The 21,330-nt window shown below is 43.9% G+C and overlaps 2 protein-coding genes across 4 annotated transcripts in view; both read left to right on the forward strand.

Annotated features, from left to right (window-relative positions):
• Positions 1 to 21,330, forward strand: part of LOC137436439 (C-type lectin domain family 18 member A) — a 133,248-nt gene that overhangs the window by 35,883 nt on the left and 76,035 nt on the right. For all 3 annotated transcript variants that reach the window (XM_068130235.2, XM_068130239.2, XM_078786018.1), the window contains exons 9-10: positions 5,192 to 5,321; positions 19,171 to 19,267. In XM_068130235.2, the coding sequence (XP_067986336.2) occupies positions 5,192 to 5,321; positions 19,171 to 19,267 (227 nt within the window). The remainder of the gene's footprint in view (positions 1 to 5,191; positions 5,322 to 19,170; positions 19,268 to 21,330) is intronic.
• LOC144889887 (uncharacterized) lies at positions 7,988 to 8,929 on the forward strand. Its single transcript, XM_078771090.1, has 2 exons — positions 7,988 to 8,448; positions 8,668 to 8,929. The coding sequence occupies exons 1-2, from the start codon at positions 8,078 to 8,080 to the stop codon at positions 8,927 to 8,929; spliced, it is 633 nt and encodes a 210-aa protein (XP_078627216.1). The 5' UTR covers positions 7,988 to 8,077.

Genomic DNA, 21,330 nt, shown 5'->3' on the forward strand with positions numbered 1-21,330 from the left:
ATTTTTATCCAACCTGAAGTTGAAAGACGGAAAAACTGGGTGAAACAAATACTTAATACAAATACGATTTTTGTTCATTTTGTTGGGTTAAAAGGAGAACTTGTGTATTAGGCCTCATAAAGTTGATATTTTAGAATGAAATGAAATTACTTTCATGTTAATCAGTCACCCCAAATCAGAAAAGTGGCTTCCCCTCCCACAATTTGAATTGCAGGAATCCTGACAATGCTTATCAAAATTTTATGTATCTCCTAACTTCCTGAGACAAGGTGAGCATGTTTCAAACATTAGGATATAATTTTATTTGACTATACTGTATACTAGTGGGGTCACCCGTGGGAATCCCATGGGCATGGACGTGTGTGACATTTCGACAAATTGAGTTAAATGCTGCACCTGCACATTCAGGTTCATAAAATGGTTACTAGCAATTGATCAGATCCACAAACAATGTAATCTACATAATGTGTTTACTTCTGATAACATGTGAATGCATGTGCGTGCACATGGGAAATACAGTTTGAAATGTGTTATTACATCTCATATAAAATGTGACTTTAAGAGCTCAAATCCTCTCCCTCCCACATCACGCACATGGGGGAGAGTGGGTCTCACTCTCACTCACACACACACACACACACACACACACACACACACACACACACACACACACACACACACACACACACACACACACATCCACACATGTACACAAACACACACACATGTACACAAACACACACACACATGTACACCGACAAATGCACACCCAGCTACACATACACACACATACAGTGCATTCAGAAAGTATTCAGACCCCTTCACTTTTTTTACATTTTGTTATGTTGCAGCCTTATGCTGAAATCGTTTAAATTGCTTTTTTCCCTCATCAATCTACACTCAATACCCCATAATGACAAAGAGAAAACAGGATTTAGAAAGTTTTACAAATTTATTAAAAATAAAAAACTGAAATATCACATTCACATAAGTATTCATACCCTTTGATATGACACTTGAAATTTAGCTCAGGTGCCTCCCATTTCTCTTGATCATCTTCGAGATGTTTCTAAACCTTGACTGGAGTCCACCTGTGGTAAATTCAATTGATTGGACATGATTTGGAAAGGCACACACCTGTCTATATAAGGTCTCACAGCTGACAATGCATATCAGAGCAAAAATCAAGCCATGAGGTCGAAGGAACTGCCTGCAGAGCTCAGAGACAGGATTGTGTCGCACAGATCTGGGGAAACCGACAAAAAGAAAATCTCTGCTGCATTGAAGGATCCCAAGAGCACAGTGGCCTCCATAATTCTTAAGTGGAAGAAGTTTGGAACAACCAGGACTCTTCCTAGAGCTGGCCGCCCGGCCAAACCGAGCAATCGGGGGAGAAGGGCCTTGGTAAGAGAGGTGACCAAGAACCCGATGGTCACCCTGGCTCAGCTCCAGAGATCCTGTGTGGAGATGGGAGAAACTTCCAGAAGGACAACCATCACTGCAACACCACACCGATCTGGGCTTGACCTATGACGGGCTTGACCTTGACCTATGAGAACATGACCTATGACGTCATAATTATTCTTTAAAATTCTGAAGGAGGAGGGGCACCTATGGTGAAAATTTTCTGTTAGTTGAAGCAACGGTTGCAGAGAAAATCATATTTATTCTGTGCAGAAAAACGGACAGACAAACAAACAAACAGACAGACAAACGGACTCAATTGCAATACCCTTTCCTCTTGCAAGGGTAAACATTTGGGCAGAACTTGTTTAAATGAAAATAAGTGTATAAATTACAGATCGACAGGTCTTCAGTTTAGTTTGACACTTTCATATTACTTCATTTTTGGTGTAATGCATGATCATGCAGATTAATGATTTCATTTTAGACAAATTCCACTTTTCACCGGCTAGTATGTTGGCTTGCTCACCAAATTCCTTACTAAAATGTCACATGAACTCAGATAAAAGATCTTATCAGATTTATTCATTCCTCATGAGATTTAATAATATGGGTTATTTCATTTGTAAAGAATTACCTTGTTTTCTTCTTCAACTTGCAAAAAAACTTTGAGGTGATTTGGAAAGTATTTTTCTATCCATCTTGTGAAGCACAATAGTTTAACATTACGGATCCATACTTCGTGTTTGCCTCTGCGTTGTCTCTGGCTAAAATTACATCATCACGCACAAACCTAATATTTAGAGAAACGTTTCTCGGAAATGTGGGGCAAAGTTTACTAGGAAACGAGGATAACTTTATAACACTTTTATTCACATTACCTACGCAGCTTATTTACTCGAGTAATCATGCCACAGTACCCTATTTAACTTAGGTCTGTGTTACTTTATCATTGCTAGATCCTTACAAGTATTTACTCAAAATGCTGGCATTAAAAATTTTGCCTTTGTATGTTGCTGCAATGAGTATTCAAATATTTAAAACAAGTAGAGTTACATTCAAAGTACACCACCCCCATGGCAAATAAATAAATAACATTCTGCAGAGCACGACATTTCCGGGGTGCCTTCGTCACCCGGCGATGCTGCCGTGCAGCAGATGGAGGCGGAATTGGGAGGCAGTGGTGTACAATAATTGATTGATTAATTGATTAATTGCATAATTTAAATAAATAAATAATGATGGTAAAATAATTAATTTCTTAATTGGCTAATAGCATACTAGAAATACTACTGTTTCATCCGAATCTTTAACTTTTTGAAAATCGGTTAATTAAATAATTAATGGAAAATTAAAGGATTAACCAATTCATTGATTGATGACTAAATCAAAAATATCCTTTATAGCCAAATCACTTGGTCACTGTCATGTTCAAATATTAGCTTCCTTGCTCAAAAGGTGCCTGAGATATTGCACAGATGAGAAAGAAAATAAATAAGTATTTAATAAATCGATAATAATTAGGTAATTAATCAATTCAACAATTAATCAAAAAATAAAAATACGTTTTTGCCAAATTGCATGTTCACTATTTTGGCCAAATTTCAGCTTCTCAGCTCAAAATATGGCTGAGATATCGCTCCGACAAACAAACAAGAAAACAAAGAAACAACCAAGAAAATGACAAATCACTCAGAGTGACACTTGGCAAAAGAGAACAAAATAGAATGGCACTCAGTAAAGCATCCTTTATACCTCACAAATAATTGGTGGTTCAATTATGTGACCTGATATGCAAATCGTTTTCAAATTTCAAGTCAATCGGATGAAAATTGAGGATTTTAGGAATTAGAAAGAAAAGTGGTTGACCTTTTAGTCAGGTTCACTATGTAAACAAATATAATTTCGTTCAAAATTTTGGAGATTAGCAAACCTGTACATTTTCGGAATAGTCAGAGCATGAGGAATCCAAAAATTTATGTTTACATTTGCGTAGACACCTTTGCGAAAATGACACAGGACAGTGATGAAGATAGTCAGGTTCACTATGTTAACAAATATAATTTCTTTCAAAATTTTGGGATTAGCAAACCTGTACATTTTTGGAATCTTCAGAGCATGGAGAATCTGAAAATCAATGTTGGCATTTGCACAGACACCTGCATGGCCGCCATTTTGGATTTTGAAAATGGCCGCCATAAAATACATATTTTGCGCGATCTCGGCTTCTAGTCAACCTAGAGACTTAATTAAATATGCTAATCCTATGTTTTCTGGGTCAAGGAATCCAATAAAGGCCTCAAAATAGTGCTCAGGATTATAGAAAAGCAACAAACAAAGATAATTAAAAACCATTGTCTTTATATTTGTGATATAACTGTATTACATAATACATGATATTGCAAGTCCTTTGAAGTTATAGGTATGGGTTTATAAAGCAAGAAAGCAGCCTTGTTAGTATCAGATTGAACTATAAGTCCTATACACAGGATCTACGAGGTCTATACCATTCAGGAATATGCTTTTACAGATCTTCATCACTGTCCTGAGGGTCATTTTCGCAAAGGTGTCTACGCAAATGTAAACATTAATTTTTGGATTCCTCATGCTCTGAATATTCCAAAAATGTATAGTTTTGCTCATCTACCAAAATTTTGAACGAAAAAACATAGTGAACCTGACTATTTGGCCTATGTTGACCTTGTGACTGTTGACCTCAAATAATAGGTGGTGGTTGAATTCAGTTAGCTGATATGAAAATCCTATTCAAATTTCAAGTGAATCGGATGAAAATTGAGGATTTTTGATTTTTGAAAAGGTTTTTGACCTTTTGGCTTTTTTTTATTTCAAAAATAGTTGGTGGTTGAATTCATTTAGCTGATTTGTTAATCTGATTGAAATATCAAGTCAATCGGATGAAAATTGCGGATTTTAGAAATTTGAAAAACGTTGTTGACCTTTTGACATATTGACCTCAAAAATATATAGGATTTTGTCAGACCACAAACTCTACCCTTTAGTGAAGTTTCGTGAAGATCGGTTTAAAATTGTGACTTGTAGGCAAGTATATGTGAGCGCACAGACAAACAAACACACATACAAACACACACACGCACACACAAACCGGAGTGATCATCAAACTTGTGAAAAAAATATTTTTTTTGTCAAGTAACAAACGGAGTGAAAAGTGAGTACTCCCTTTCGGTCGCCAGGCCCCCTTCAGCACCTGGTTATGATGTCATGCAGCACCTGGCTAATTGAATAGGAAGGGCGGAGTACAATTAGCCAATACAATTTACGGGTGCCTATCGAACTGAACTTTCAGAAATAAAAGATAAATTATCCATTGGTTGTTCATTTAAGAGGTGAATAATTTTGTAAAACAACTAAGGTTGGTAGTTTAGTTGTCCTTCTTTGCTGCTTTAGGCCGAGCGACAACTTGCAGATCGGTCCTCATTTAGTGGGATTAGTGAATGAGGTTCAAGCAGTTTTTTGAGCCGATACCGACAGAAGCTTTTTTGAGCAGTTGGTTGTTATGTGATTGAGACTGTTTTCATGTAACTCCATGATTGATTTCGACGAAGTCTTTGTAATGACATTGTTTGGAACACTGGTCGACCTTGCACAGCATAGGAGGAAGGAAACTGCAGCAGTTGCTGCAGTGCGCTAAGTTGCTCTTTCCGCCCTTCTTGGCAAAACCATATTTTAGTTTGTGGAACAATGCAGTTTCGTGCAGGGAAGGCAAAACTAAAACGTATATCAAAATGCTTTTGTAATCTCTCCACAGAACCAAGGAGGTGTACTGGCACAGATCCTAAGCCAGAAGACACAAGATCTTTTATCATTTTACTTGTCTACGTTGGAGACTCAAAATGAAGTACTTCAGTCTGAAGTTGATAAACCAAACTACTGGATTGGTAATGTGACCATTCAACTTGACAGTATTTTGGACCTACACTTCCATGAACATTTTTTTTAGAAAGAAAATATTTTCTTGAAATAAGAAAAGTTTTCTTTAAACAAGAAAACCATGAGAAATAAATTTCTAATGCTTTAATTTTTTCAAGAAAACTTTTATTATTTTAAGAGAATATTTTCTTACTAAGAGAATTCTTTTTGACATTGCATACATATTCGGTTTGTTTGTTCTATGCATATTGTACAGGGAATCAGTTAGGAGTCTGGACCACAGTTGTGTACCATCCTTTAAGGGTTGCAGTTGTGCCATTGATACATTGAGCCATGTGGGTTTGGACTGGGTCTTTGGAATTCGCCAGGATGCCTGGGATAACACGCCTACCCTTCATGCCCTGTGAATGTGTGATCTTTAAATAGCACCAACTAATGCAAGCTTATATGGGATAACCAGCCTAACATATATCCAAGGGATAGCAGCACAAATCTGACACTTTATTATTGGTCTGAGAAAGAACTAGAAAGCATCTGAAAATGCAAAGCTCGTCCGCGTCCACTTTGTATTTTGAGTTCTTATTTTGACAAAACGGCAAAACAAACGCAATTTCCCAACAACAACAAACAAAACGCAAACGTTTGGCAAAACGGCAAAATGGTAATGGGTTATTTATTTTGACATGACGAAAACATCTAAGAAAAGTACAAAAAAGAGACGATTTAGGTGACCTTGACCTTTTCACCTCAAAAACAATAGGCGTCAGTGACTCAATATGCAAACCCTGCTCAAATTTCAAGTCAATCATATGAAAATTGATGATTTTATGCAACCTTGAACTTTGATCTTGTGATGTAAAAAAAAACAATCGGCTTCCAGCTTTTGATTGGTGAACCAATTCAGTGACCCAATATGCATTTTTTTATTTCAGGTCAATTGCATGAAAATTGATGATTTTATGTGACGCTGACCTTTGAGCTTTTGACCAAATTATTAATTTGGCTTCTCCGTATTCTCATAATAAAGCTTTATAGAAAATTTGATGACAAAAGTTCAAATGTTAAACAAAAGTTATGGCCCGGACAGACAAACACACACACACACACACACACACACACACACACACACACACACACACACACACACACACACACACACACACACACACACACACACAAAGTGATTGCAAAACCCCATCTATCGCTGTGCAGGGGCCAGGCTAATAAGAGTAATAGAAATGGCCCGTTTGGCTATTCCCACTTGATCACATTACACTTCATGCTGCTGGGACCTTGAGTTTAAATCCCATACAGTGTGACGGTTTTTCAGTTGTCTCCCAATGTCCTTATAATTCATTTTAAATTACAACGTTGTCTTCTCGTACCTTTGCTTTGCATGTTGATATACAGTGCCCTCCATAAGTATTGGAACAGTGAATTCAAGTTTGTTATTGTTGCTATATACTCAATAAATTTGGATTTGAGATCAAAAGATGAATATGAGGCAAGAGTACAGAAGGCTAGCTTTTATTTATTGGTATCTCTATGCATATGTGTTTTACCATTGTATAACAATAGCACTTTTTATGTTCAGTCCCCCCATTTTGGGTAAGCATAAGCATAAGTCATTGGAACAAATGACTGACGGGTGTTTCTAGTTGCTCAGGTGTTTCTTGGTGCATTGAATGTTCACACATAAAAGAGCCGTGAAATTCTACTCTTGGTTTTAGTCTTTGCTTTTGCTTTGGGAGTCTCTTTTTAGAGTCTTGAACTGTGTCCTCCTGAACCAGATTGTTCAAAAAACCGACTGAAGTACAACACAATGACTGGGAGATCACAGGTACTGTTGGGCAGAATGCAGTCATTGCTGCTGGTCTTGCTTATTGCTGTTGAGCAGTTTCAGTTGCTATGGAAGCAGTCATTGCTGTTGTTTCTCATTTACAGGGGTGGGTTCTTTTCTTCGGATTTCTTATTCACAATAATCTTGTTTTTCTGTCATTCTTTGTCATTTGAAATCTACTAGGTAGGAGGGATGTTTAGTGCGTCTTTGGCCTAATAAGTTAAAGAGGTAGAGAAACAAGGGGACAGATGCATTTAAAACAGATTGATAATACAGACCTCATGATGCTCTACAACCATAAAATCAAGCTTCACCTTGCAGCTTGTACTATTTGTATTTACAGTCGATGGCGTTGTTAATAGTCATTACATGAGAAGTTTAATAGTGAGAACGTGAAAGTAGCTCCAGTCGACACATGAGAATTGTTGGCCACAGTGACATAATGGATGACGACGTGATTGGCAATTGTGTTTTTAATGAAGGCAATTTATTGTTCCCTTAAAATGTTAATTTTTTTAACAAGGAGAAAAATACGTTTAATTAATTAGATTGATTTTCTGTCTTTCAATTGATTGTGAAAGTAAATATGGTGGAAGGCTCCTTTTTCTCAGCCTCCTCTTATTTCCTTCGAACCTCCTTTCCATAGTCCTAATGCAAAGGTGGGCGGTCCGCTTCGAAAGTCCGCTTATCCGCTTATCCGCTGCAGCGGACTAACGTTTTCGAAGCGGATAAGCGAATCGGAACAACCCCCGGAAACCGAAGCGGATAAGCGTAAGCGGACTACCGAAAAATTAAAGCGCATCGCGATTCGCCAAATCAGCTGTTAGCCTGAGCCGTTACTCTAGAATTGTGAATATTTATTTAAGTGAATAATAAGTGAAAACTGAATATTTTATTGGACGCTAGAGCGGCAATAACGTCAAGATGGAGAGATTTCTGACTCTCCAGCCCAGCGGCAGTGCCAGGGACAGGCACACGAGCGACGCAAACCAGCAGTCCCAGCACAGCGACATCCACAACCCGGCGGTCAACATGATGGGGGACGTGGAGGACAGTCAGGAGACCTGCGCCCTGACCCCTCAGCTCGCGCGCAGCGAGAGCAGGATGTCGCTGGACTCAATCGAGTCGGCTGAGATCAACGTGACAATGGACACAGACAATTCCAGCCTCAGCCAGAAGTGGAGGCACATCGCCCCCTTCTTCAAGGTCGTGGACAGCAAGGCCACGTGCACCAAGGCTGGCGGCTGGCGTCAGCCGTCCTGCGCCAGGAAGGGAACAAAGGGCTTTGACGGCAGGTTAGTTCTTATATTATTATTATATTTTATCGCAACGAGTTGAAAATTAATAAGTGCTTCTTTCTTCTTATATTATATTATTATTAAATGATTAAAAAATCCTTGCCGGTCTAATGATTCATTTGAAATGAATTAAAATCAGTTAAATGACATTTAATTTTTCAATTTACAAATCTGAAATTATTTGACATTTGTTTTATAACTTTTATTTTACTTCAGGTTCAGCCACCTCTTCGTGGACATGGACCTTTTGATGGCCACGGCGCTGCACCCCCAGCACAAGCTCGCCACGGTCAGGGCCATCTGCAGGAGGCAGAACAACGACGCCATCTGCGACCTGGTGAGGGACAAGCTCATCAGGGACCTGCTCGCCCTCGTCCTGCCTGACGAGCACCTGGACCCTGCCCCCCAGCAGGGACCCCAGCCCGGCTCGAGCAGTACGGACTGTTGTGGAAAACCATTCAGGTCCACACAACTTTAGTCCAACGGTTTGGTTTAATTGCATTTAGATCATCACATCATTCCTGTAAGTAGAAATACACAATAAGCATACGATGCGACATCTCATAAAGCCATTCATATCAGTCAATGCAAGCAAGCTAGATATTCTATAAAGGCGTACCATAAACGAGGCTACCGATGTAACATGTCACAAGGGAGAAGTCTCGGAGCACTGACACAGCAACGGGTCTTATAGTCACGCCCCTAGCGGTGACAACAATGACAGCGAGCAGCGAGCATCCCCACCCGGGTTCAGTACGGATACGATTTCACTACATTCACCCCCCCCCGGCAGAATTATACGGCCGCGTGGCTAAAAGCGAGTGAGCGTCAGCAAGAATAGGGCGCGGAGTATCAGTCGGCCCAACCGTAGCGGGCCGGGCGGCGAATTTCTCTGCCAGCGTTCGAAACTCCCCGGGTACGGCGTCTCGTAACCCTGCTCGTAACCCTGTATCCCCGGTGTCAGAGGCGTCAACAGGGTCGGGTGATGAAGGGGGTAACGCCAAGTCGTCGGACCCGGGCAGTCTCGACGGGGGGAGGGTCGGTGGACTGTCGGCGATGGGAGCGTCGGGAGAGGCCATAGTCTCATAGATGGGTTCGACCGGTTCGTCCGATTCCCTACTAAGGTCGTCGACCCCGCAAGGGGCAAGATGACGAACGGAGACAGTAGTCTCACGACCATCAGACGTCATCACACGAGCATGCTCAGGATTAGCCTGGAGAATCTGCACTTTGTCCACAAGGGGGTCGTACTTGCTCGCGCGAACCGCCCGTTTAAGGTAGGCCGGCCCGGGCCCAGCGAGCCAACTGGGCAAAGACCGTATACACCCCGAGCTCCTGGGGTGGTGGAAAAGTCGCTCGTGGGGAGTTTGGTTAGTTGCCGTACTCAGGAGTGCCCGGATTGAGTTCAACGCCGCAGGTAGCGACCAAGCCCATTTATCGAGGCCCCGGCCGTGGGTCCGGAGATGGAGCATGACGGCCCTCCAGATAATCCCGTTGAAGCGTTCGATCTGCCCATTAGCCTGGGGTCTGTACGGCGTGGTGTAACTAGACGCAATGTTGTTTTGGAGCAGATAGCCGCGCACCTCCTGAGACAAGAAGACTGCACCCCGGTCGGTATGGACATAGGCCGGGTAACCGAACATTGAGAACAAGTTCTGTAAGCATCGCATCACCGTGGCAGCAGTCATGTCCGCGCACATATAAGCAAAGGGGAATCGTGAGTACTCATCAACGATAGTGAGCAGATAGCGAGAGCCGCTCGACACCGGCAAAGGGCCCTTGAAATCCATCGCCAAGCGTTCCCACGGGCGTGTAGCCTTCACCAGAGTCCCCATAGGAGGGTTATAGAAACGCGGTTTGATTTCCGCGCAGATAGCGCAGTCGCGACAGATACGGCGGATATCGTCAATCGAGTAAGGGAGATTCCCACTCCGCACGAAATGAGCGAAACGCGTTACGCCGGGATGGCCCGCAGTAGCATGCAGCACCCGTAGGCCCTCCAACGAGGTGATACCAGCACATGTAGTCGGGCGTGATAAGGCATCGGCGGCCTGGTTATCCTTCCCTGGGCGATATTTGATGGTGTAACAGAAGTCGGCGAGTTCGATACGCCAGCGAGTGATTTTCTCGTTCTTAATGCGCTGGGCGTGTAAGGTGTCGTACATGAACGCAACGCTTTGCTGGTCCGTGATGATTTGGAAGCTCCGCCCGAGTAGGTACGGGCGCCATCGCCGAATAGACTCGACGATCGCATACGCTTCCTTTTCAACGGACGAGTGCCTCCGCTCAGCGGAGGTAAGAGTCCGTGAAAAGAAAGCCACGGGACGTCCCCCTTGGGAGAGGGTCGCCGCGATGGCCTGATCCGAGGCGTCACTTTCGAGGACGAACGAGCCGCTCTCGTCGATGGTCGCTACGGCGGCTCGGGCGATGTCGGTCTTAAGACCTTCAAAGGCCGTCAATGCGGCCGAACTCAGGGGAAAAGTGTCGCAGGCCACAAGGGGGCGAAGTTTCGCGGAGAAATTTTGCACCCATTTGGAGTAATGGGCGAACAGCCCAAGGACGCGTTTCAGGGACGCCCGATCGCAGGGAGGGGCCATGTCGAGCAAAGGTCGCAGACGTTCCTTATCCGGAGAGACAGAGCCATGGGTCACGGTGTACCCCAGAAGATCTATGGTGCGTAGGGAGTATCGGCACTTATCCTCGTTCATAGTTAAGTGATACCGTTGCGCGACCTCAAGGAAGCGCTTCAGATTAGCGTCATGGTGCCCTTGGTCATATCCACAAACCGTAAGGTTATCGAGGTAGACGAAAACATCGGTTAAGTGCTCCCGCGCAACGAGGTCATCCATGGCCCTCTGGAAACAAGCGACCCCGTTCGTCACCCCAAAGGGCAATCGTGTAAATTGGTACAACCGCTGCCCCGACTCGAAAGCGGTATAGATACGATCCGCCCTAGAGATAGGGATCTGGTGGTACGCACTACGGAGATCGAGAGTACTATAGACCGAATACTGGGATACCTGTTGCACTAGCGCGTCCATCCCCGGAAGGGGGTAGGCATCCAGCTGTGTAAAGCGGTTAATCGTTTGGGAATAGTCGATTACCATGCGTTTGCGATGGGCCTCGCTGCGCACCACTAAGACCTGAGCGCGCCACGGCGACCTGCTAGGTTCTATGATGCCGTCCTTCAAGAGCTGAGCCGTTTCGTCCGCAATGAATTGCATGTCCGCGCGAGAGTAGCGTCGCGATTTTACCGCGACGGGGGTACAGTCGGAGGTTAGATTGGGGAACAGTGAAAGCGGCCGGACGTCCATTTGCGCTAGGGCGCACACCGTTAGCGCGTCGTCCGGCCCCACAACAAGAGTGTCAGGCCCACCGAACTCCATTACCAGACGTCCATGCAGCTTAAGAAAATCGTGTCCTAGCAGAATATCAGCACATAATGCGGGTAAAACCATAAGGTGTACATCAGGGAAAACCCGTCCCTTTAGCACGAGTTTCAATCGGCATTCCCCTTTCGTGCTGAGCCGCAGTCCCTGGGAAGCCATGAAGATCCGTCTCGTAGACCGCCCGATCCGCCATCCATGCCTGAGCACAAGTCGTTGGTCGATAAAACTATCCGTAGATCCGGTATCCACCAAGGCCTGAACACAATGGCCCTCAACCATAAGGGGAATAAGGGCTTGAGCCAGGCCAGACGAGGCAGCTGGGAGCGGGACTGAGCCCCCCGAATGGGTCGGTCCAGCCTCGCGGGTGGATCCTACACCAGCAGCAGTTTTGCGAGCGTGGCCGGAGGCTGTGTTGGCCATGGGGATCCCATTATCGTAATCAGAGGGCTTTCCCCAGCATTCCGGTGTTTCGCGATTCAAAATCCGACGAGAAAAGGCCTCCGTAGTATTTGACATTGCCTTTTGACACTCCTGGCAGATAAAGGCTTCCGTAGTATCCGAAATCGCCTTTTTACATTTTTGGTCGCTTTGACAAGAGGCTTCCGTAGTATTCGAAATTGCCTTTTTACATTTTTGGTCGCTTTGACAAAAGGCTTCCGTAGTATTCGAAAGTTGCCTTAACTCTTTTGACGGGGCGGGGGCCGCCGTTAGCTCGTGGGCGACTCGAGGAGTACGAGGGGCTTGGTGAAGTGTGGCCCGTGGTTTGGCCAAGGACGCGGCCTTTGTCCCCGATGGAGAATGAGACGGTGGTGGCTGTCCGGTGGCGCCAATCAAGGTCGTCTGAGCGCCCAGCGGGCCGCAGAGAGCGGCCCTCCCCTTCGAAGTCGGGTAAGGTGCTGGGCTCGTGGGTTCTGCTACGAGCCCGTTCAAGGTTGCTGCGCCCGCGCGGCCGCGGCTGCGCGAGTCGAAGGGCCGCGAGCCGCGTGCCGTTTTCTTGCACACTTTCGCGTAATGTCCCTTTAGCGAGCACAAATGGCAAATAGCGTCACGTGCCGGACACACGACTCGGGCATGACGAGGCCCTCCACAAAAAAAACATGCGGCCCCGCGCAAGGCCTTGGGTCTGCTGGTCGTAACGGCAGCTGTCAGGGTAGGGTCATCCTCCGGAGCATCCCGGAGTTCAGCAGGCGGATCCACGTCCTCGTCAGTGGTACTCTCTGGCCGGGCGTGTAGTGAGGTGCCCGCCAAAAGGCGCGTGCGATCATAGGCGTTCGATTGCATCCGCGCTTCGGTATACACCGTCGCTTGCTCAACCACCGTAGCGAAGGTCAGGTCGGTCTTCTCCAAGAGTTTGAGACGTAGTTCCTGGGAGGAGACCCCTGCTATGAAGGCATCTAAAAGTCGATCATCTTTAGCTTGCTCGGGAGTCCGTGGCTCCTTGACGCTGTCCAGCATGAGCTGCCGGAGCTCCTGGGCGTAATGATCCATAGGCTCGTTGGGCTGCTGCCGTCGCGTCTGCAGCAAATAACGCGCATACACAGGGCTTTTTTCTTTTATGTAAAGCCGCTTGAGCTCCGCGATGGTAAGATCATACGTCGTGCATTGAGCGACCGCGTGGTAGACCCGGTAGTCGATTTTTGAGTGTAATATCGCCAGCTTCGCGGCAGGCGTCGGAGCGGTCTCAGGCTCATCAAAGAGATGCTCCAGTTGTCGGAGCCAGTGCTTGAGTTGCAAGCCTCCGTCCGTGGCTTGTGGGTCGGCGCTGAAAATGGACACCGTCAACGTCTTGTTGCCAGCCATGTCAGCAGATCTTAAATGCAATTAAGTGTTGTAGAAAACCATTCAGGTCCACACAACTTTAGTCCAACGGTTTGGTTTAATTGCATTTAGATCATCACATCATTCCTGTAAGTAGAAATACACAATAAGCATACGATGCGACATCTCATAAAGCCATTCATATCAGTCAATGCAAGCAAGCTAGATATTCTATAAAGGCGTACCATAAACGAGGCTACCGATGTAACATGTCACAAGGGAGAAGTCTCGGAGCACTGACACAGCAACGGGTCTTATAGTCACGCCCCTAGCAGTGACAACAATGACAGCGAGCAGCGAGCATCCCCACCCGGGTTCAGTACGGATACGATTTCACTACACGGACTACCTGTTCGCCATGGAGGAGGGGCAGCAGGAGGAGAACCTCGAGGAGAAGATCAGGGAAGAGGTCAACAACTGGTCGAGGAAGCCGCTGAGGGGGAACCCGGGGCTCTCGCCCAATCTCTTCCCGCTCGAGTTCCGTGATGCTTGGGTAACTCTATTTCTCAGGCATAACACGCCGCTCCCGAGCTCTGCCTCGGTCGAGCGCGTGTTCAGCTACGGGTCGGACATCCTCAGGCCTAAGAGGTCGGCCCTGGCTGCACCGAACTTCGAGGCCCTCGTCTTCATGAAGGGCAACCTCCAAATCCTCAAGAAGGCCCACGAGGTGGAGGAGGAAGACGAGGACTAGTCAACAGACTGCTAGTCTGTTGACTAGTAGACTCTCTTGTCAAAGAAAGGACGGGCAAATTGATTTTTCTTTAATGTAACTTGCATATATTAAAATTATATTTAAATTAACTGTAGAGTAGAGTAGAGTCGAGTGGAAAACTTTATTTCAATAAATTTTGAATAAATTTTATTTAAATAAAAATGTATATTTTTTATCTTAAAAGCTTTGTTTATCTTTGTAGTAGTTAGAAATGGCTATTTAGGCTTAAAAAGCATTAAATTCCCTTTAGAAACGTCAAAAATCGCTTTAAAAACGTCGAAGCGCTTTAAAAAAATCGAATCGAAGCGGATAAACGGATAACCGGTAAGCGGACTAAGATTTTCGGCCGCTGAAGCGGATAAGCGAATCGGACTACACGGGCTGGCGGAGCGGATAAGCGGTAAGCGGACTTAAAATTTTCCGAATCGTGCCCACCTTTATCCTAATGCCCTTATCCCACATATCTTTCTGCAATCATCTTCCTCTCTACCTTTTTTAATTTTGCAATTTATTTCCCCAGCCCTCGAACCTTCCATAGACTTACGTAATAATAAAAAAACCTTTTTGGTGGCCCTTTGCATCCAAAGAAAGGCGTTCACATGGAACATGCCAGCCACCTGATCTTTTCTTTATATAGTGCAGAGGCTTCTGTCCAGACAACTTAGGTCTAGATTCCAACCTCGGTGAGTGAGACAGCTCAAAGGTGAATGTACATACTGTACCTCTAGGGCCTAGGCTATCCTGCCAGCCCATATTTAAATTTAAATACATGATATTTATATGTCCCCAAAGCTGAGTTTGAAACAAAAAGAACCATATATTTGGGATATCGGTATATTGTCTCTCGTTATAATTTTTAAAGACATCTTTGTAAACTGTGTATCCAAACACTGCAATAATATTTATACATTGGAATGAAGCCTGGGCTGCATTTCTTTCTGTTTATGGATTTTCTTTTTCACCTTGTGTGGTTTGGCACATAATTCCTGTGATTATGTAAACATGTCCACCTAATGTTGTGCTGAATACATTGTAAAATGGCAGCTGCAAGAAAAAACATTTTGGAGGAAAGTGTTACTGAATATGTTAGAAAAAAAAAATACTCTTTCAGTGAAGATTGTTATCCTGCTTTTGGCAATTCATTGATAATATTATCCAGTATAGGGTTTAGGTAAGCACAAGTAGGTAGGTTAATTCACATGTGAATGGAGAATGCTGTAGCTACATACTACATTTATCTTTGCAAGGCTTCTCTTATTTCTGCTATTTATATTTCCTTTTCTGGTGTGACATGCTTTCTAACTTTCTCTTTATATTTTATATTTTATTCCTATCTTTGCTTCTTTATATTTTTTATGCCTCCACCGACGATGTCATCGTCAGCGTTATGTTTTGGGGTTGTCCGTCATGTGCATCCGTCAGTGATAGGTTTTCGTTACCGCCATAACTTAAGAACGGTTGAAGGGATCCAAGTCAAACTTGGTAAAAGTATGTATAATGATGCAAAGACAAACTGCTTCGATTGTGGGGTTAAAAGGTCAAAGGTCAGAGTTCCCGTTTAGGTAAAAATTCTGTTACCAAGCTAACTTATGAACCAGTGATGGGATTTTGACCAAACTTAGTATAAGTATATATCAGGATGTAAAGATGAACTGATTAGATTTTCGCATGAAGAGGTCAAAGGTCAGAGTCTGTAATAGGATTTCATTACCGCAATAACTTAAGGATGGCTGAAGGGACTAAGTCAAAATTGGTACCGTTCTTATTGCAGTTCTAATTACTATCCAAATTTACATTGTTTTCTCATCTTCCATAATACTTGAGCATCCTTTGCAATCATGATAAGGTTAGTTGATTTTTTTTTATGCCTCCACTGACGAAGTTGCCAGAGGCATTGTGTTTTTTGGGTTGTCTGTCCGTGCGTCCATCCGTCGTAGCTTTTCGTTACCGTGATAACTTTAGAATGACTGAAGTGAACTTAGTCAAAACTTGGTACAAATATGTATAATCATATACAGACTTGGCATTTAATATGGAATATTTTTTTGTGGGGGTGAACTTACTTTTCAAAATGACTTAGAACCAAAAGTTCATTGGAATTATGTTGAAATTATTCTAGATTTTGTTAATGTGACCTTTAAAAGAAACAAAAACCACATTTGACATTTCGAAGCAAATAAATTGATCCTTGAAAGTGATGTAAACTGATATCGAACTCAATTCACGGACAGTACTGTGTTAAACTTCTGTACGTTTTCCAAAAGTATCTCTTTATTTTGCGCATTAACCAAAAAAAACTTCAACAAAAACAAAAGCTAAATTATGACTGGGATTACGGACAGTAAAATTACAGTTCAGTACTCGTGTAACCCCCACAGCATTCAGGAAAGCACGTACATGTCGAGGCATGCTGTTCACGAGATCTGCCAAGGTTTGGACAGGAATCGCTTGCCATGCAGTGACAATTTTCTGCTGCAATTCACGCACAGAGGCAGGCTGCTGTTCCAAGTTGTCGATTTGACGCATTAATTCTGCCCACAAGTTCTCTACCGGATTCATATCCTGGGAAATGGCAGGCCACTCCATATGCTCTACAACACGGTCAGCAAGAAAGTGTTGGATCATGCGAGCACGATGAGGCAGTGCATTGTCATCTTGGAAGACAAAGTTTCCTCGAAAGGCTGCACGAGCAAATGGAAGCAATGTTTCTTCCAGAATGGCCCTGTACTTGAACTGGTTCAGGTTTCCATTCAGAACAACCAGGTCAGTTTTGCCCCCTGCATGAAAAGCAGCCCAAACGGTCACCCCACCACCTCCAGCTTGGACTCTTGGCACTATACAATCTTCGTTGTGGGCTTCATGCACTTGTCTGCACACTCGGACGCGGCCATCTTGACGATAGACCAGAAATCTAGACTCGTCACTGAAGGTCATGTGATTCCAGTGTCCTGGCTGCCATTGACGGTGCTCTCTGGCCCACTGCAATCGGCGCTGGCTGTGTTGTCTGGTCAGACGTGGCTTTCTCAGGGGACGCCTGGCACGATAGCCTGCTTGAACCAGTCGTTGGTTGACTAGCCTTCTGGATACAGGCACATTTGTCAGTTGCTGCCACTCAGCCCTAAGCCGATTAGCTGACTTGGTACGGCTATTGCGGACTAACCGGTGCAGCTGGCGATCATCTCTCCTTGTGGTTCTGCGTGGACGTCCTGGCCTTGGTATTGGAGTAGGGACACCCCTCTGAGCATTTCGTTTCAGGATCTTTGACACCTGACCTTGAGTGATGCCATACTGCCGAGCAATAGCATGCTGTTTCATGCCAGAATTTCGTAAAGCCACCACTCCATGACAAACAGCATTGTCAAGTTGACGGACCATCTCCAGAGGAAGCAGCAATACTTTTTGTAGACGTGCAGCAGTTGTTTTCAACTAATACAGAATGCAACAACCCTTATATACCCGATTGTGAAGCCAATCGTCAAATGTACCTGTCCTTACATTTTGTCACGCCACCTGTGATATAATCCTGTTATTGACTTCTTGCTGTGAAAGACAATCAGTGACATGGTTCTTTCAACAAAGACATCACCGAAGGGTAAAAGAAACTCACCAGATTGATATACTGAGTTCAGAAAGTAAACCCAAGTCAAGAAAAAAAAAATATTCCATATTAAATGCCAAGTCTGTATATATGAACTGCTTAGATTATGGGGTCAAGAGGGCAAACATAAGAGGTCATGTTAGGTAAAAAATTATGTTACCCCACTAAATTAAGAACCAGTGATGGATTTTTGACCAAACTTGGCATAAGTATATAATATGATGCAAAGATGAACTGATTAGATTTCGGTATCGAGAGGTCAAAGGTCAGAGATTATGCCAGTTAAGAATGTAATACTTGAGAACAGCTGAAGTTATTTACCCAGTAGATTTACCACCAGTTAGATCACTCACCACCAGTAGTTGTGTGCCATGACTCTGGAAGAGGTGTGGCCTCACCCTTTTACAAAACAAAACCATCAAACGTATTGTTGAAAGGTTTAGAGACACTGGAAGTGTAAAAGATGACATTAAAGGACAGTGATTGAACATCTTCAGTGAGAACCACAGAAAAATAAAGGCTGTAAGAGAAGCTTTGTGGGCTTATCTGAAAAAGTAGGCACGCCGACTTGCACAGCTGGTGGGAACTTCTCGCACCACAGTTTACAGAATCATGCACCATCATCTGAAACGGTATTCGTATAAGATACAGTTACTGCAGCACGAGAGTGAAAAATAAGAGGCAGAGGTTCGAATTTTTCTTGACGGATGGACACCTCATAGCCTCCCTCCTCCATTGATTTAATCAATTAGAATCCGTAAGAAAGTGCTTGAAATTGTTGCGATCTCTTCGTAAATTGAAGTACTTTTTTTTTCTTCTTCCATTCTTCATTCATAACCTTTTGTTTAATTTTTTTTTACTATGCCGAGTTGGCCTGTTTGTTGTTCTCATCTAAACATGTATTGCATGATGTTCATATCCTAGGTTCAAATCCTTTCTACTGTCCTGATCTGTCCATTTTTTCCTAATATTCTTCTGCAGTGTCTCATAATGTCTTTGTTCTGTGATATATGTGCAATCCTGTTAATGAAATTGATTCAGTGTCAAAAAGAGACATGAGTAAACTTTATGTTTCTCTCACATGCCATATACTGGGTATGTAAATAAACACAATAACTGTAGTATGCTGATACCTTTACAGTTTTGAGTTTTGAGCTTTACAGTTTTGAGATTGCACTACGTGTGACTTCTGTGTCCAAAAGGTTTGACGTACAAGCTCTCCAGAAGCCTTTTCAGATGGGATGGCGGAAAGTCTACAAACTTTACTGCCTTTGCATTAGGACAGCCAAACAACCACGGGTATATTGCTTTCACTTTGTTTTGAGAGATGACTAGTACATTTGTGATTTGAAGATTAACAACTAGTTCTGTTGTGACTATATATATTGTTACGGATCTCGGTTACGGCGCTCCCCTTACCGAGGGGGGGTTCAATCCCCTCGTCTGTTACACTGGCCGTCCGAGTCCTAGAAGGTATCGCGCTCCTTTGCGGGGTTGAGGTTGACCAGGGTGACGGGTCAATGGAGTCCCAGATACCTTCGCCAACCTCGCCGCAAAGCAGGGCGCTACTTCTGCCCGAGCCACGGACAATATGTAATTTTGCCGAGCGGTTTAGCAATCCGCAACTCGAGCCGTTAACAAGAGACTAAACCCGATTATAGCGGTTGGCCGAATCGTGCCACAGGTACTCAATCGGGAAAGGACTAAAGCGATCGGGGGAGAATGAAACCAAAAGGGTAAGAAATAACACAGGTTTATTCACTATCTACAAAACCAAAACCAAGGAAGAAACGAAAGGTAGGACTGTACAGGAAGAGGAAGAAGCAGATACACAGGGAAACCTTAAAACAGTCTTATATTACCATACGCCCCACAGAACAAACAGACTTACACGAATAGGGAATGGCAGGAAGGAATGGCTAGAAGGGGGAGAAGGTCCAAGCAGATGGTAGGGCAGGAAGGTCCGGGCAGATGCGCAGCGTCGAGGTCCGCTCCAGTCCACTCTCCGGTCCACGCTCTGGGCTCGAGGCGAAACCCGGCGGCAGCTGCACATATGGTTTCACGCGGTCGGACAATGTGAATATATGGCGATATTGTCGTTGTCAACGGACCCACTCTCCTGCCTTACGATTCAGCGTGTTCTCCTCTGGTACCTTGCACGTCGGACCTTCGCACTCATCTCCCTCTCACTCATCTCCTGAAGCAGTCCCTCGCAGCCGCTTTTATAGGGCGTTCTTGTATCCAGCCGCCTGCTCCTATGACACGCCTACCGGTCGGCTCACCTCGGCCCTGGTTGGCCGGCGAGGGCTCGCTGGCTCCACCTCCGATGGTGAGTTGACGTGCCACACCTTGTTCTTGTGTCCCGCCCCCTTTTTCCTCGGCCTGAGACCGCATGTTCAATGGCGGCTTGGGGCCATCAAACAAACCAAGACAAGGGGCAGCGAACGCTGCCCTACTGCTACTGCACTTTGAAGAGCGGGAGATGATTGGGGAAATTGAAGGGGCCTATCTTATCTGATTAATGCAACGCAGATTCAACTATTGGGAACATATCCTTAACTAAAACACACAATAATGAGATAACTACAGAGAGGTCCTATGGTGTTCTACGTGTTGTACATGGACTAACTAGGGTGCGATCTTTAACCTTTACCAAAAATGGGAATATTTACAGGGGATTATTTATAAGGGAACATTTACCAAAATTTACACAGTGAAGGTTCTAAAAACCGTAACAATATTATATATTTCAATAACTTTTATTTGAGAACAATTTAATCTTTTATGAGAAGAATACAAAAGGTTAAAGGAATTAGTTTGCTCGCAATACTCCAAGATGAAAAGCTTTGGTAAGTTTAGGACAAAGAAATGGTAATGTATGCCTTGAGCCAGCAATGTTACCTCCGCCGGATAAGGTTTTTTTTAAATGTTAAAAAAAAAGTTTTTACCCATGTCTGTCTGTCTGTCTGTTTGTTTGTCAGTATGTGAACAGGATGTTCGGATGAAATTTGGCAGAGAGGTTGGGTATGTTACAAGGATGAATTGATTAGATTTTGGTGAAGATCAGAATCCGGATCTGGATCCAATAATTTTAAAGTGATTCTTCACCATTGAGAGATAATTCCAAAAACGATGTATAGCAGGATATCACAAAAAAGTTGTGAACGGATTCAATCTAAACTTGGTGGGCATGTTGGGTGTATGACAAAGAAGAATTGATTCGATTTTGGCAAAGATCCTGATGCAGTTCCAGCCTATCAGTGGGATACAAAACGTAAACTGTTCAGCCTGGCGTAGGTATGTGCGCTCTACAGTGTTCAGTCATAGTTTCTATTAAATTGGTGTTAAATTTAATCTTTTCA

This window comes from Myxine glutinosa, chromosome 1 (assembly GCF_964187855.1).
Source record: "Myxine glutinosa chromosome 1, kmMyxGlut1.1, whole genome shotgun sequence".
Taxonomy (NCBI): Eukaryota; Metazoa; Chordata; class Myxini; order Myxiniformes; family Myxinidae; genus Myxine; species Myxine glutinosa.

Coding starts and splice junctions, on each gene's coding strand:
- LOC144889887 (XM_078771090.1), top strand. CDS start 8,078: ATGGAGAGATTTCTGACTCTCCAGCCCAGCGGCAGTGCCAGGGACAGG. Junction 8,449..8,667: donor ACAAAGGGCTTTGACGGCAG/GTTAGTTCTTAT, acceptor ATTTTACTTCAG/GTTCAGCCACCTCTTCGTGG.